Source organism: Somniosus microcephalus, chromosome 6 (genome assembly GCF_052327205.1).
Source record: "Somniosus microcephalus isolate GS21.2 chromosome 6, FLI_Smic_1.0, whole genome shotgun sequence".
Classification (NCBI taxonomy): Eukaryota; Metazoa; Chordata; class Chondrichthyes; order Squaliformes; family Somniosidae; genus Somniosus; species Somniosus microcephalus.
The window spans coordinates 48,506,965-48,522,607 of NC_140992.1; the positions used below are offsets into that span (position 1 = coordinate 48,506,965).

The 15,643-nt window shown below is 48.8% G+C and overlaps 1 protein-coding gene across 5 annotated transcripts in view; it reads right to left on the reverse strand.

Moving 5' to 3' along the window:
- Nucleotides 1-15,643, reverse strand: part of ece2b (endothelin converting enzyme 2b) — a 280,796-nt gene that overhangs the window by 62,831 nt on the left and 202,322 nt on the right. For all 5 annotated transcript variants that reach the window (XM_085990179.1, XM_085990178.1, XM_085990177.1 and 2 more), the window contains 2 exons: nt 5,698-5,844; nt 2,180-2,245 (listed from right to left, as the gene is read on the reverse strand). In XM_085990179.1, coding sequence (XP_085846305.1) covers nt 2,180-2,245; nt 5,698-5,844 — 213 coding nt within the window. The remainder of the gene's footprint in view (nt 1-2,179; nt 2,246-5,697; nt 5,845-15,643) is intronic.

Consider the following 15,643-nt stretch of genomic DNA (forward strand, 5'->3'; position numbering starts at 1 on the left):
AGAGCACCTTGCTGCACATCAGGGGGGCCATGGGGACCCGTATCTGCACTGGCAGTCATACTCAGAAGGACTTCCATGAAGGTCTGGTTTCTCTGCACAATAGATGCCCATCGCTCCTCCAGAGATGTCATTCTATTCTGAGCACTCACCATGTTTTCTGCACTCTGGCGACTTATCACCTCCATGGAGGTTGCCATCCTTTCCATGATGATGCGTTCATGCGCCAATGACTCCACAAAGGCTCTGCTCATGTTCGCTATGGATTCCTCTATTCGCTCCACACTCGCAGCGACCCTGGAGACAAAACCTGCCAGAGACTCCTGCATCTGTTCCTGGAGTTCCAGCATCGCTGATCTTGTGGATGGACCCAGAGGCAGAGGGTCGACATGCAGCCGAGCCGGCAGAGTCCTGCGCCCTCCGACGAGGACTCTCCACTGCTGTCCCTGTCTCCACAATCTGCTGATGCTCACTTGTGAGCTGTGATACACCAGGTGACAACACTACTCTATGTCCCGAAGGTCCTACTGAGGTGTGAGTGTCTGCGCTGGTGCTGGGTGCGCTGAATTCTGCTGACGCTACGCCCTCAGAGGTTGCAGCTTCCTCTGAGGAGTCTGGAAGCTCAGGCTCTTCCTCCTGGACAGTGGGGACGGGGGCTCTCGATAGTCCTGTGGGGGAGTAAAGGAAAGAGTTGGAGATGTGAGGTCTAGGTTACATGCACATTGCATATTGCAGATGATCATAAGTCCATCTGTTAGAGCATCAGAATCATTATCAGCGACTCATGCAATGTCAATGAGAGAGATGGAAAACTGTTCTGTCACCAGCTTGCTGTGATGCACCCGTCTGTCCGTCCCCCACTTGCGCATCATCTTCCACTCCGACGATTTCCAGGACCGCCTCCTCCCAGGGGGTGGGCTGGGCTACTCCTGTCCTGGCTCTTTCCCTTTTATTGTGAGCTCTCTTTTCCTGCAATGAGGGAGACAAGTGGAGTTTGAGTGAGAATGAAGGAGTGAGTGTAGAGATTCCATAGCATAGATATTTAGAAGGAGACAAAGATGGAGTGAGGTGGCAAGACCAAGGGCCCTCCCTGTGTGTTGTCAGTTGTTTTCATAGCATCACAGTGATAGGGAGTGTGAGGGCTGCATAGTCGAATAGTTAGGTGAATTTGAGCATAGAGAGAAAGGGAATGGGTAAGGGTGCATGGATGTCAGTGTCAAGTGGGATGTGGAGGAAGAGATTGCTAAAGCTGAGTGCTGGTGAGGAAAGGCAATGGGGATCAGATTGAGGGTGATGGGAAATGCATACTCACTTTTTCAGTACACACAAGGTCATGAAATCTCTTCCTACACTTTATCCAGGTTCTGCGGGTAACCGTTAAAGAGTTGACCTCCTCTGCCACTTGCAGCCACACAGCCTTAGTCTGCTGGGGTGGCTTCTTCCTCCCTGATGAAGGGAAGAGCACTTCCTTATGAGATCTAGCTCCCTCAACCAGAGCCTGCAGGGCAACGTCGTCGAACCTGGGAGCAGCCCTAGGTCTGTCGCTGGCCATTGTGACTCCAGGTTCCTCTAACAGTAAATGCCAAAAGGTTGGCAGCCTGCAGAAGAAGCAAGGCTTGTTGCAGACCTTAAATGCAGCAGCAATGATGCCGTCATAAGATGCGACTTTCTGACTGGAAAAACTCATTTGCCATGGGTTCCCACACGCTGGAACTCAACTGGACAATTAAGTTAAAACAGCATCAATCTCCCACATCGATTTATATTCGTGTGGATAACACGAAATGCGGATTTCATGACACCAACCCACCCTAAATGAAAATCCAGCCCAATATATTCATTCATATACTTAATTTAAAAAAATAGATGGACCGGTTATTTGACACAAACTTTTTTTTAAAACTTCCCAATCACTTGCTTACACATTGTAACAGGAATCTTGTCAGTTAGTAATCAATTGGAAACTGCATGCCAATTAGTTAGACACAAGATAAGGTCACCAATATAATTAGACACATGGTCAGAACTATGTCTAACTTACACATTTAATCTTAAATCAAAGTAATTTTTTATTACTGCATGCATCCACCTCCTCCTTTCCCCACCCAAAAAACCTTCAAGATGAAACAAAAGAAAAAAAATAGAAATAATTTTGCACATTAAATTTGCTATGGTACATTACCTTTTCATTTGCTGTTTTGTTTAGATAGTAATCACGAGATGGAAGAAACAAGCCTGACTGATCAACCTGAAGGAGAAAATAAAAGCCACAACAATTTACCCACTTTAATGCTAAAAATGAACTTATGGTGGTATAAAAAAAGTCTAAAGGCAATTCTGTGACATGTCACTGCACTAACGGGATCTGGTACACAACAACTCATCATAATTGGGCTTCCCATGATGCCATTACACATCTCTTAATTTCCCCGTAAACTGAGACAGCTAATTTATTCCATGTTGAACTGCAGGCATAAATTCGCAGTCAAATATAACCATTCCAGTTAACCATCTCCATTGATTTGGTATTTATACTCAGATTAGTCTGAAAAGTTAACAGTATGATATCTTGTAGAGATTATACTATTGATAGAAAGTGTTCTGAAGTAGTTAATATGGGCAATAAATTCTTCTAGCATCCCTGTTAAAATGAAGAAAACATTTATAAAATGAGTTATATTTCTTGAAGTGATCGAGATTTATCTATAGACAAATTATTAGAAATTGCTGGAATAGGCATACAAGTAGCAATTATTGTTTTTTTGATCAAGAAATTTAAGTTAAAATCCCAGTCTGAAACTCACACTTGGCCTTTCCCATCAGCAGTGCTTGACAACCTGTGCCAGTTTACATAATATGGAAACAATCTGGGGTCGATTTTCCCGAAGCTGTCGGGAAGAAGGCGGGACTACAACTTTCGGGTTTTAGACCCGCCTACATCGACGTCCGGCCAATCCGCGTGATTTTCCCTTGATTGACCTTGTTGAGCCCACCCAGCGGGCTCAGCAGGCCGATTAAGAGCCACCCGGCAACAGGTGACGTCACAGACTGCAATTTCATCTGTCAAGAGTTCTTGACAGATGAAATATCAGTGTTTCACAGCTGTTTGAAGCTATCAAACACTGACAGTCTGAGTTCTAACATGAGTCCTTCTGCACAGACTCAGTTAGAACTCTCAGCAGCACTTAAAGCTGAAGGCTGTCACTTTTCACAGATCGCAGCCATTCAGCTTTAAGTGCCGGCTGAGTGATGCGCTCCCGACGCCTACAGGAAGAAAGGCTGTTAAGGTAAGTACAGGTAAGTAAAAGTTCTTTACACACTTTAGACACACCAAACACACTTACCTTTGCACTCATGCACCCATCACTCACCTGTTCACCGACATCGCGACCCCTCCAACTCCTTCAACCCGACGGCCCGCCTGCTCTAACCTGGCGTGGTTTGGAGCCATCGGGAATCCCACACGACACCCCTCAAAATAGGGATTAGGCTAAAAACTGCCTGTTAACGACCTGTTAACAGGCAGTTAATTGGCTCTAATCCCTTCCTGCCTGGCGTCGGCGGGTCCCTGCGCGGGGCAGGTACCCGCCACCCCTGAAACTTGCGTGGAGCGGGGTTTTGGGCGGGATGGTGTCGAGACCCCCGAATTCGGGATTTTCCTCCACCACACGCCTGAAACCCCGCCTGACGGCTCCAGGAAAATCGACCCCTCTGTCTTTATTCAATCAACCATTAACTTAAGATCTGCATTTATGAACAGTACACTGCTTCATGCAATGTCCCTCCAATGAGGAACCTGTTTTGAGAGATCACCTTTTCACGGCAGAATGGGTGGTCTTAAATGACAGGTTACATAAGAACATAAGAAATAGGAGCAGGAGTAGGCCAATCGGCCCCTCGAGCCTGCTCCGCCATTCAATAAGATCATGGCTGATCTGATCCTAACCGCCAATCTACTATCACAGAACCATCTCCTGAATCTAACAGAATTAGACACACGAAATAGGAGCAGGATCAGGCTACACGGCCCCTGGGCCCGCTCCGCTACCCACAGGGCCATGACCGATCCGAACCTAGACTCATGTCCATATTCCTGCCCACTCCCCGTAACCCTTAATTCCCTTTACTTCTAGGAAACTGTCTATTTCTGTTTTAAATTTATGTAATGATGTAGCTTCTACAGCTTTTTGGGGCAGCATATTCCATGGACCTACCACCCTCTGAGTGAAGTAGTTCCTCCTCATCTCAGTTTTGAAAGAGCAGCCCCTTATTCTAAGACTATGCCCCCTAGTTCTAGTTTCACCCATCATCGGGAACATCCTCCCCGCATCCACCCGATCCAACCCCTTCACAATCTTGTATGTTTCAATAAGATCGCCTCTCATTCTTCTGAACTCCAATGGGTAGAGTCCCAATCTACTCAACCTCTCCTCATATGTCCATCCCCTCATCCCTGGGATTAACCCAGTGAACCTTCTTTGTACTGACTCGAGAGCAAGTATGTCCTTTCTTAAGTATGGACACCAAAACTGTATGCAGTATTCCAGGTGCGGTCTCACCAGTACCTTGTACAACTGAAGCAATACCTCCCTATTTTTATATTCTATCCCCCTAGCAATGAAAGCCAACATGCCATTGGCCTTCTTAATCACTTGCTGCACCTGCATACTAACCTTTTGAGTTTCGTGCACCAGGACCCCCAGATCCCTTTGTACTTCAGTACTTTCCAGTTTCTTGCCATTAAGATAATAACTTGCTCTATGATTTTTCCTGCCAAAGTACATAACCTCACACTTTCCAGTATTGTATTCCATCTGCCAAATCTCTGCCCACTTACTTAGCCTGTCTATGTCCCCTTGCAGGTGTTTTATGTCCTCCTCACTCGCTACTTTCCCTCCCATCTTAGTATCATCTGCAAACTTTGATATGTTACACTCGGTCCCCTCCTCCAAATCGTTAATATAGATTGTAAAGAGTTGGGGACCCAGCACTGACCCCTGCGGAACACCACTAGTTACTGATTGCCTGTCTGAGAATGAACCATTTATCCCAACTCTCTGCCTTCTGTTAGATAGCCAATCCTCTATCCATGCCAGAATATTACCCCCAATCCCGTGATTTTTTATCTTAAGCAATAATCTTGTGTGGCACCTTGTCAAATGCCTTTTGGAAGTCTAAATACACTACGTCCACTGGTTCCCCTTTATCCACCCTATATGTTACTTCCTCAAAGAACTCCAGCAAATTTGTCAAACATGACTTCCCCCTTCATAAAACCATGCTGACTTTGTCCTATTAAATTATGATTATCCAAATGTCCTGTTACTGTCTCCTTAATAATGGACTCCAAAATTTTACCTACCACAGATGTTAGGCTAACCGGTCTATAGTTTCCAGCCTTCTGTCTACTGCCCTTTGGTGTGTTACATTAGCAGTTTTCCAGTCTGCCGGGACCTTTGCTGAGTCCAGGGAGTTTTGGAAAATTATTACCAATGCATCCACAATCCCTACCGCCACTTCCCTCAAGACCCTAGGATGTAAGCCATCAGGTCCAGGTGATTTATCCGCCTTGAGTCCCATTATTTTACCGAGTACCACTTCCTTAGTGATTTTGATCCACCGTATAGATTTATCAATAAATGCAAATATTGACAAATTTTGCATACTGAGTAATTTTGAACAGTCTCATACATTACTAACCTGGATGACATTGCTGTTGGAACTTTTGGAGTCTGCACTAACATAGACTGTGAAAAAAGGAACTGCTCTGTATGTCCCAGAGACTACTTTCAGCACTTCGATGAAGTTGTCTTTATCCCAAGGACCCGTGATATTCCAGCCACCTGTCTGTATTAAAGAGACAATATTATGAACTTGATTAGTAATACTGACTTCTCTAATATAGGGGATATTTTCTATTGTTTATCAGCAACGATGGAAGATGTGGGCTTTAAAATTAGCAGAAAAATTGAGAGATAAGTTGAACCCAATATTTTTTTCCCTTTAATACTCCATGTTTTCTGCTCAGAAAAAGTAAGAGTAAAATTGGCATTTTTTTCCCAAAAATCTTTTATTGCTGGTTAAGATCTTGTTAATGATCTTTTAGAGAAAGAGGCAACAGTCTTGCACTGTAGAAAATAAGAACAATCAGGTGGAATGAGCTCACACACTGAACTAAAGTTTATTTAACGCTGCAGCAGCTAAACCCTTTAGCCGGGTACTTGTTCAATATGGATTTTGTGTAATTGCTAAACTAACTGTTTCAGTACTGCTATTGGTGGAAGAGGGCTTCCGCCAGGACCGGCCAAATATTCCACCCTACAAATTGGCAAGCTGCTAGACAATGCTGTAAATGTGTGGACAGCTCGCCTACGAGATTCAAATGAGGCCCGACAATCAAAATCAACCCCCATGAGTGCACTGTGGAACACTGAGTGCAGGCACGCCTCTAACAGAATCCTATTAATCAGCCTCAGAAAGATATCTTCAAAGCAATCCCAACGTACTTATTGCACAGTAATTAATGAAACTCCATTTTTGGGATATTTCATATAAAGCAGATAAAAGTTCTAGCACAGAAGTTAATTTGTTTCTATTAAGTACCAACAAAGATCAAAGTGCTTAAAGCACCAAACAAAATATTTACTGATGTTAATAGTTAAAACTATTCTTCGACATAGGAAGAAAAGAAAAACAGGATGTGCTGTATTGGTCTTTCAGTAATGGGATAAAAAGGTTGAAAATTACATCTAAGGAAAGAATGCCTGAAGGCAACAGTGAGATAACATTTCTACTGTGCCCGCTCCTGCCTTGCTTCAGGGGTACATTTCACAAAATTGAGCACTCCCAACCCATAATCTTTTAATTATAGACACAAAATTGCAGCTGAAGGTGCACAGTTGAATTTTTACTCCAAACCTTTATGGGCTGGCATTCCTGTTGTTACCAACATTAATGAATCACTAATGTAATCTTGGGAACTCATTTTTGAAATGGCTAACAGTAAACTGGTCAGCTCTGTGGCAAATGTTAGAGGGAACTGTTAGAGGGACCAGAAAAGAAATGAGAATGTGTTGCATAACATAAACTCAAAGATAAAGCAGCAGTCCATATGCATGTGATGGAAAGGTGTAAGGTGTAAAACATATCTGCAACAAATGCTGTACTGACTAGGAGACAAGTTAATATAGCAAGGAAGGGATTAGAAATTAAAATAGGATTATGCAAACTATATTATACTTATGATAGCAGACAGAATGTACTGCAGGAAGCAATTTCTTGGGGTACTATCTGCTGTGAATCATGTTTCTCTTTACTCTCTGTGCTCCCAAGGCAACCTCTCCTCTTCTTGCTCCACTGCGATATATCTAATAATGGCCACAAAGGCCACTCTTTGACTAAAAAAAAATCTTTGTACTATTCACCTCTCAACATTTCCTGCTCACTAAGCTTAACAACAGCAGGTTTGATCTGCAGTAAAATGTTCACTTTTCACTTTAACTAGCTTCCTTTGGGAATGGGAGCCTCCACCTGCACTAAACTTCTGCCAAAGTGAGACACATTCACCTTTCTCTGCAGACATGAGCGTGTGGATATCACAGTGGATGGACACAGAGCACCTCTCGTGCACCTCTTGTTGCCCTCTGTTGTCTCCACTTTTCTTCTTCCAAACATGTCAGATAGAGGGATTCCCACTGGAAAACCCATTTGTGCCAGTAATAATGCAGGGGGAGGGGGAACAACTGGTACAGAGGCTCAGGGAAATCTAAGCACCAGCAGAAAAAACAAACCAGAAAGAGTGAAGTAAAATTATTAGGAAATGGATTTAAAACAGCAGAATCAATTTACTTACTGTGCACTTTAAATCAACCACTCACAACTGATCCCTTACCAATCCTGGACACCCATTTCAAAGGGGCATCATTTGGAAACAACAGCTGCATGTTAGAATGTCAGGAAATAGGATGCAAGACATCCCTGTTACATTTTTGGGTTTTACACCAAATATTCTACTCAGGCTCAGAGTCACCAACCACTCCCATAAACTGACCTTGTGCCCATATAATCCACAGTGGGTTTTTACCTGTCTAGGTAAATAATAGTGAGGCCCAAAGATCAAACATAGAACTTATTAGGGTGTACCACTTGCTGGCTTGCGATTGTCCTCACCTTCAGTAGGCAGACTGAGCCTTAACATAGACTAGGTAAATGTATCTATATATATATAAAAGGATACTTCTGTCTGTCATTCCGTCTGTCTTTCTGTCTGTCTGTCTTGATTTAACTCGAAAGTTATAGAGCGTACCTACACGTGCGTTACGTCGAAAGAAAGCTGACGATTCCAGAACCGTCCTAAGCGTATTTACGTTTCGGCTGGACAAAAATTGCGCCCGCGGTATCCAAAAAACGTTCAACATTCCGCTCATTAGCATCTCATTATCCGCTCATTAGCGACAGAGTGCCCTCGAGGTCGACCAATCGTACGCCGGGTTCCTGGCGCGTGCGGATGGGCCCTCCTACAGTCGAGTGACGGGACGATTGACCAATCCTACGCTTCGGACACCCGACGGTCGACCAATCGGTGCGTGTGTGGGCGGGCCTTATCGTTCTGAACCGAGGTGAGTCGCCGCCATCTTGATTCTAAACTTTTCATTTCTTTTTCCCGCTTTCTGCGTGTTTCTTTTCAAATCTACATTTCCAGCAAAAAAAAAGTTGCTTTTAAAACACAAATTGTTTTAAAAAAAAGTTAATTAATTTGTAAATCTTTTCTCTAACCTCTATAATTCTCCTACCTTTCACCGTTTTTCCAGGCCCGGGGCCTAGGCTTCTCCAACTGCCAGCAGTGCAACTCTAAACCCAGGCTCCCGGCCTAGGCAGAGACAAACACTGGCAGAGGAGAGAGGGTGTGCTGCCTCAGCTCCATTCCCAGGGTCAGTAGGTGGGGAGGCTTCATAAGCAACTGGGGTAGGTCGCAAGCCCCGAATAATAATCTGAAGATCCTGTTTGCAGCTGAGGAAATTTCTTCTGCAGACAGCCCCAGGTAAACGGCAGCCATCTTTGTCAAGGAGGGCGAAAAGTTTCAGTGCGACGCCATTTTGATTCAGTGTGTAACAGAGTGCCTGCGCGGCCATCTTAGTACAGGAACATAGAGTAGGTGGGGCTTCTGTGCTCCAAATCGGGTCCTGGTGACCGAGACAGACAATCGGCTGTGTGGGCGGGGCCTAATCTTTCCAACTGAAAAGCAAGCGGCGGCCATTGTTTGTGTTACAACACTGACAGGTGAGGACCCTTTTTTTAATAAAAAGATTGGTGAGGTTGTAAAGTGTATGTTATAGAAAGATTTACCAAAAATGTTTTATAAGTACAGGAAACTTTGTGCTATCCGGAGGTGAGCTATCCGGCAATCTGGAGCCACCACAAAAATCAGCAGCCGTTTTTTATTCTTTGTTTGTTTATTTTCCTTTGTTTGAACAGTCAAGCTGTGCAAGGTCTGTAGCTATAGCAACAGCTTTAGCTGCAGAGCTTTAGGGCCACACCCAGTGTTTAGAAGCTGTTGCTAAGCAACAGTGTTTGTTGTCAAATACGGAGATAAGAATCTCCGTATCTCTCAACATTAACTCTGGAGACGGTGGGTGCCGGATAGCACAAAGTTTCCTGTACTTTAAGTATATCTCCCCCCCTCCCTTTCCACCCCCCACCCCCGCCTCCCCTTCCCATCCCCTCTCTCCCCTTCCCCCCTCCCACTCTCTCTCTCTTCCCCCCAGTCACTCTCTCTCTTCCCCCCCAGTCGCTCACTCTCTTCCCCCCCAGTCGCTCTCTCTCTTCCCCCCCGTCGCTCTCTCTCTTCCCCCCCGTCGCTCTCTCTCTTCCCCCCCCCATCGCTCTCTCTCTTCCCCCCCAGTCGCTCTCTCTCTTCCCCCCCAGTCGCTCTCCCTCTTCCCCCCCAGTCGCTCTCTCTCTTCCCCCCAAGTCCCTCTCTCTCTTCCCCCCAAGTCCCTCTCTCTCTTCCCCCCAAGTCGCTCTCTCTCTTCCCCCCCCAGTCGCTCCCTCTCTTCCCCCCCCCAGTCGCTCCCTCTCTTTCCCCCCCAGTCGCTCCCTCTCTTTCCCCCCCAGTCGCTCCCTCTCTTCCCCCCCAGTCGCTCTCTCTCTTCCCCCCGTCGCTCTCTCTCTTCGCCCCCAGTCGCTCTCTCTCTTCCCCCCAGTCGCTCTCTCTCTTCCCCCCCAGTCGCTCTCTCTCTTCCCCCCCAGTCGCTCTCTCTCTTCCCCCCCAGTCGCTCTCTCTCTTCCCCCCCAGTCGCTCTCTCTCTTCCCCCCCAGTCGCTCTCTCTCTTCCCCCCCAGTCGCTCTCTCTCTTCCCCCCCAGTCGCTCTCTCTTCCCCCCCGTCGCTCTCACTCTTCCCCCCCCAGTCGCTCTCACTCTTCCCCCCCAGTCGCTCTCCCTCTTCCCCCCAGTCGCTCTCTCTCTTCCCCCCAGTCGCTCTCTCTCTTCCCCCCCAGTCGCTCTCTCTCTTCCCCCCCCAGTCGCTCTCTCTCTTCCCCCCCAGTCGCTCTCTCTTCCCCCCCCGTCGCTCTCACTCTTCCCCCAGTCGCTCTCACTCTTCCCCCCCAGTCGCTCTCCCTCTTCCCCCCAGTCGCTCTCTCTCTTCCCCCCAGTCGCTCTCTCTCTTCCCCGCTCTCTCTCTTCCCCCCCAGTCGCTCTCTCTCTTCCCCCCAGTCGCTCTCTCTCTTCCCCCCCAGTCGCTCTCTCTCTTCCCCCCCAGTCGCTCTCTCTTCCCCCCAGTCACTCTCTCTCTTCCCCCCCAGTCGCTCTCTCTTCCCCCCCAGTCGCTCTCTCTCTTCCCTCCGTCGCTCTCTCTTCCCCCCAGTCGCTCTCTCTCTTCCCCCCCAGTCGCTCTCTCTCGATCTTCCCCCCCAGTCGAGCTCTCTCTTCCCCCCCAGTCGCTCTCTCTTCCCCCCCAGTCGCTCTCTCTCTTCCCCCCGTCGCTCTCTCTCTTCCCCCCCAGTCGCTCTCTCTCTTCCCCCCCAGTCGCTCTCTCTCTTCCCCCCCAGTCGCTCTCCCTCTTCCCCCCCAGTCGCTCTCCCCTTCCCCCCGTCGCTCTCTCTCTTCCCCCCCAGTCGCTCTCTCTCGCTCTTCCCCCCCCAGTCGAGCTCGCTCTTCCCCCCAGTCGCTTTCTCTCTTCCCCCCCAGTCGCTCTCTCTCTTCCCCCCAGTCGCTCTCTCTCTTCCCCCCCGTCGCTCTCTCTCTTCCCCCCCGTCGCTCTCTCTCTTCCCCCCCAGTCGCTCTCTCTCTTCCCCCCCAGTCGCTCTCTCTCTTCCCCCCCCAGTCGCTCTCCCTCTTCCCCCCCAGTCGCTCTCCCCTTCCCCCCGTCGCTCTCTCTCTTCCCCCCCAGTCGCTCTCTCTCGCTCTTCCCCCCCCAGTCGAGCTCGCTCTTCCCCCCAGTCGCTTTCTCTCTTCCCCCCCAGTCGCTCTCTCTCTTCCCCCCAGTCGCTCTCTCTCTTCCCCCCCGTCGCTCTCTCTCTTCCCCCCCCGTCGCTCTCTCTTCCCCCCAGTCGCTCTCTCTCTTCCCCCCGTCGCTCTCTCTCTTCCCCCCCAGTCGCTCTCTCTTCCCCCCCAGTTGCTCCCTCTCTTTCCCCCCCCAGTCGCTCTCTCTCTTCCCCCCCAGTCGCTCTCTCTCTTCCCCCCCAGTCGCTCTCTCTTCCCCCCAGTCGCTCTCTCTCTTCCCCCCAGTCGCTCCCTCTCTTCCCCCCCAGTCACTCCCTCTCTTTCCCCCCAAGTTGCTCCCTCTCTTCCCCCCCAGTCGCTCCCTCTCTTCCCCCCGTCGCTCCCTCTCTTCCCCCACAGTCGCTCTCTCTCTTCCCCCCCAGTCGCTCTCTCTCTTCCCCCCGTCGCTCTCTCTCTTCCCCCCCAGTCGCTCTCTCTTCCCCCCCAGTCGCTCTCTCTGTTCCCCCCCAGTCGCTCTCTCTCTTCCCCCCCAGTCGCTCCCTCTCTTCCCCCCGTCGCTCCCTCTCTTCCCCCCAGTCGCTCGCTCTCTTCCCCCACAGTCGCTCTCTCTTCCCCCCCAGTCGCTCTCTCGCTTCCCCCCGTCGCTCTCTCTCTTCCCCCCCAGTCGCTCTCTCTTCCCCCCCAGTCGCTCTCTCTCTTCCCCCCCAGTCGCTCTCTCTCTTCCCCCCCAGTCGCTCTCTCTCTTCCCCCCCAGTCGCTCTCTCTTCCCCCCCAGTCGCTCTCTCTTCCCCCCCCGTCGCTCTCTCTTCCCCGTCGCTCTCACTCTTCCCCCCCAGTCGCTCTCTCTTCCCCCCAGTCGCTCTCCCTCTTCCCCCCCAGTCGCTCTCTCTCTTCCCCCCAGTCGCTCTCTCTCGCTCTTCCCCCCCAGTCGCTCTCTTCCCCCCCAGTCGCTCTCTCTCTTCCCCCCCAGTCGCTCTCTCTCTTCCCCCCCAGTCGCTCTCTCTTCCCCCCAGTCGCTCTCTCTTCCCCCCCAGTCGCTCTCTCTCTTCCCCCCCAGTCGCTCTCTCTCTTCCCCCCAGTCGCGCTCTCTCTTCCCCCCCATCGCGCTCTCTCTTCCCCCCCGTCGTGCTCTCTCTTTCCCACCCAGTCGCGCTCTCTCTTCCCCCCAGTCGTGCTCTCTTCCCCCCAGTCGCTCTCTCTCTCTCTCTCTTTCCCCCCAGTCGCTCTCTCTCTCTCTTCCCCCCCCAGTCGCTCTCTCTCTCTCTTCACCCCGTCGCTCTCTCTCTTCCCCCCCCCCGCCAGTCGCTCTCTCTCTTCCCCCCCCCCCCCGTCGCTCTCTCTCTTTCCCCCCCCCCCCCCAGTCGCTCTCTCTCTCTTCCAACAACAACATGCCCTCAAAAGTCCCTCGGCACCGCCGGGCACTTCAGCTAGTTCAATACAAATCAGTGTATTTAGAGTAATTTCAAAACTTTTCTATCCTTCATGATGTATCAAAACAACAAAGGCACTTCCTCTGAGCTATCGTTTAACATAATTAGATCCCTGAAAATTTTGTAGATGGGAAAAGACCATCATGCAGTCAAGCTAGCCCAGACTCTATGCTGGCTACAGGCTGTAGACTGACTAGCTGGGCTCAGGCAATTTCAGATACATCCACTACCAGAGGCGATAGCCACAGAGGGCTACAGTCTTCTCAAAACCTTCTCAGATCTCAGACACAACTACCAATCAAAACCACCATTCCAGGCTATCTTAGTTCTTTGATCTGCATCAGACAACTGGAAATATCTGATGAAAAGTCCTCAACCTGAAATGTTAACTCTGTTTCTCTCTCCACATGTGCTGCCGTACCTGCAGAGTATTTCCAGCATTTTCTGTTTTTATTTCAGACTTCCAGCATCTGCAGTATTTTGCTGTTGAACTGGAAATATCTGTTCAAGGACATGTGAAGACATGGCAGAGCAAATTACATGAACAAACTGTAGCACTTTTAATTACACGAACAAATTGGCTGTCATTTCCAATATTCAGAATATGCTTGCAAAACAAGTCTGAATTCGTCTGTGGTTCTGAAGCTTTTAAAATAAAAAGCTTGGCCATTTAAACAATTATCATAGTAACTTCTCTGTTATACAACACTAAAGAGAACTCAGATACATATTATTTGCCTACCAGCTTCCAGGATAAAGTGTATATTCCTGTACCTTGCAAAAACAGCCCACAGAAACCAATATTAGCCCTGTTTCTTAGACCCATGAGAAGGTTTTGAGAAGACTGTAGCCCTCTGTGGCCATGGCCTCTGGCTGTGGATGTATCTGAAATTGCCTGAACCCAGTTAGTCAGTCTACAGTCTGTAACCCACAATAAAAAACACAATTGATAAACTAATCCAGAAAAAATGCTTCCTTTTTCTCAGTGTCCACCCCAAGTAAATACTTAAATTAACCTCCAGCCTGTTTGACACTATTAATCTGTCAGCATTCCTCGCCCACAAGAAATTGTGTGCAACAAAAAGTGGGAGGACATCTGGTTTGATGGAACTCTGCCCAATTTTTTTGTTGGAAAATGCAGGCTTATTAATTCACTAACAAAAGAAATAAGACTAAAAAGTCTGTAATTTCATAGCTTATCCCTTTCTAAAAAAAGGAGTCACATTTGTCACACTCTAGTCCTTAGGCACAATTTGTGTTTCCAACTTTGTAAATTGCCAGGTGATTGTAAATTTCTGGCTTCAGGTCAGAAAAAAACATCATAGCCGGAATTTTCTGTGGTCTGTGCAGGTGCGCAATTAGAGGCGGGTCGGGAAGGAAATTTGAAATATCTTGCAGCGGGTCGGGAACCCGCCGTCATACACCTTTCGCTCGGGCGGTTTGCCGGCACGACAGCGACCCGAACGGCAGAGGCCGGCAAGCTAATTGAAATCATTATGAGGTATTTGTCAGACCCTTAAGTGCCTTTTTCATCCTACTTTTCACATTTCCCTGGATGAACACGGGAATCACGCAGCTCAGGAACCACGTCTGTGAACCTGAGGCAGAAGTTGAGTGTCTACTGATCCAGCTCATTCGTGCACAGCATGAAAAGTACAATAAAAACTCCCACCTCACAGCTGATCACTTTCCTAAGGCATATGCTGTTGCTGACTGCATTGTCAGCACAGATTTAGATTTCTAGAGGTTGCAAGTGTTTCCAGCAAAGTTGGCATCCATTATCACCTCATTGGTAGAACCTTTCACACATTGCTTCTGTCATCTCTACTTGACCTGCCATCTATTCCATCAGCATGCGTACCATTTATACTGTCTCACCCTGGTCCTCAGAATCAGACCACGATGATTCCCAACACCAGCAGCACCAACAACACCACCACCAACCTCAACCACCTGATGCTGCACAGGTCAGAGGGCATCAGCGCAGGGCTGCACCGTGCCAGAGGAGATACCCCCAACACAGGGAATACAGGCAAAGGATGAGTTTCCTCAACATGATGGAGCAGCAGTGCCAAAGGAGGCTCAGGCTATCACGCCAGGTCATCACAGACATTTACACATTGCAGGAACAAGACCTGCAGCCCAGAGGAGCGGGTGGACACGCCTTACCAGTGACTGTCAAAGTCACCGGTGCCCTCAACTTCTTCGCCTCAGGCTCCTTTCCAGGGATCTGCAGCAGACATTTGCAACATCTCGCAGTCGGCCGCCCACAGATGCATCACACAGATCACCGATGCCCTCTTTGACAAGTCAGCCAATTATATCAACTTTGCCACTGATGAAGCCAGTATTACTGAGCGGGTGCTTGGCTTTGCCACCGTGGCTGGCTTCCCACGGGTGCAGAGCATCATCGACTGCACACATGTGGCCATCAGGCACCCCATCATCACCCAGGAGTCTTTGTCAACCACAAGGGCTTCCACTCCCTCAATATGCAGCTCGTCTGCAACCATAGGAAGATCATCATGCATGTGTGCGACAAATTCCCTGGCAGCTGAGATGACTCTTTCGTCCTGCGCCAGTTCACCCTCCCTCAGCTCTTCGCTCCTCCGAACAGACTTTCCGGCTGGCTGCTTGGAGACTAGGGCTATCCACTGAAGACGTGGCTCATGACACCCTTGAGGAGGCTGACATGAATCTTGTCATTCATGTGGAAATGGCTTATGAAATGATACTGGGCGGCCTGCTGGTGGCGCTGTCCAGGGAGAGTATA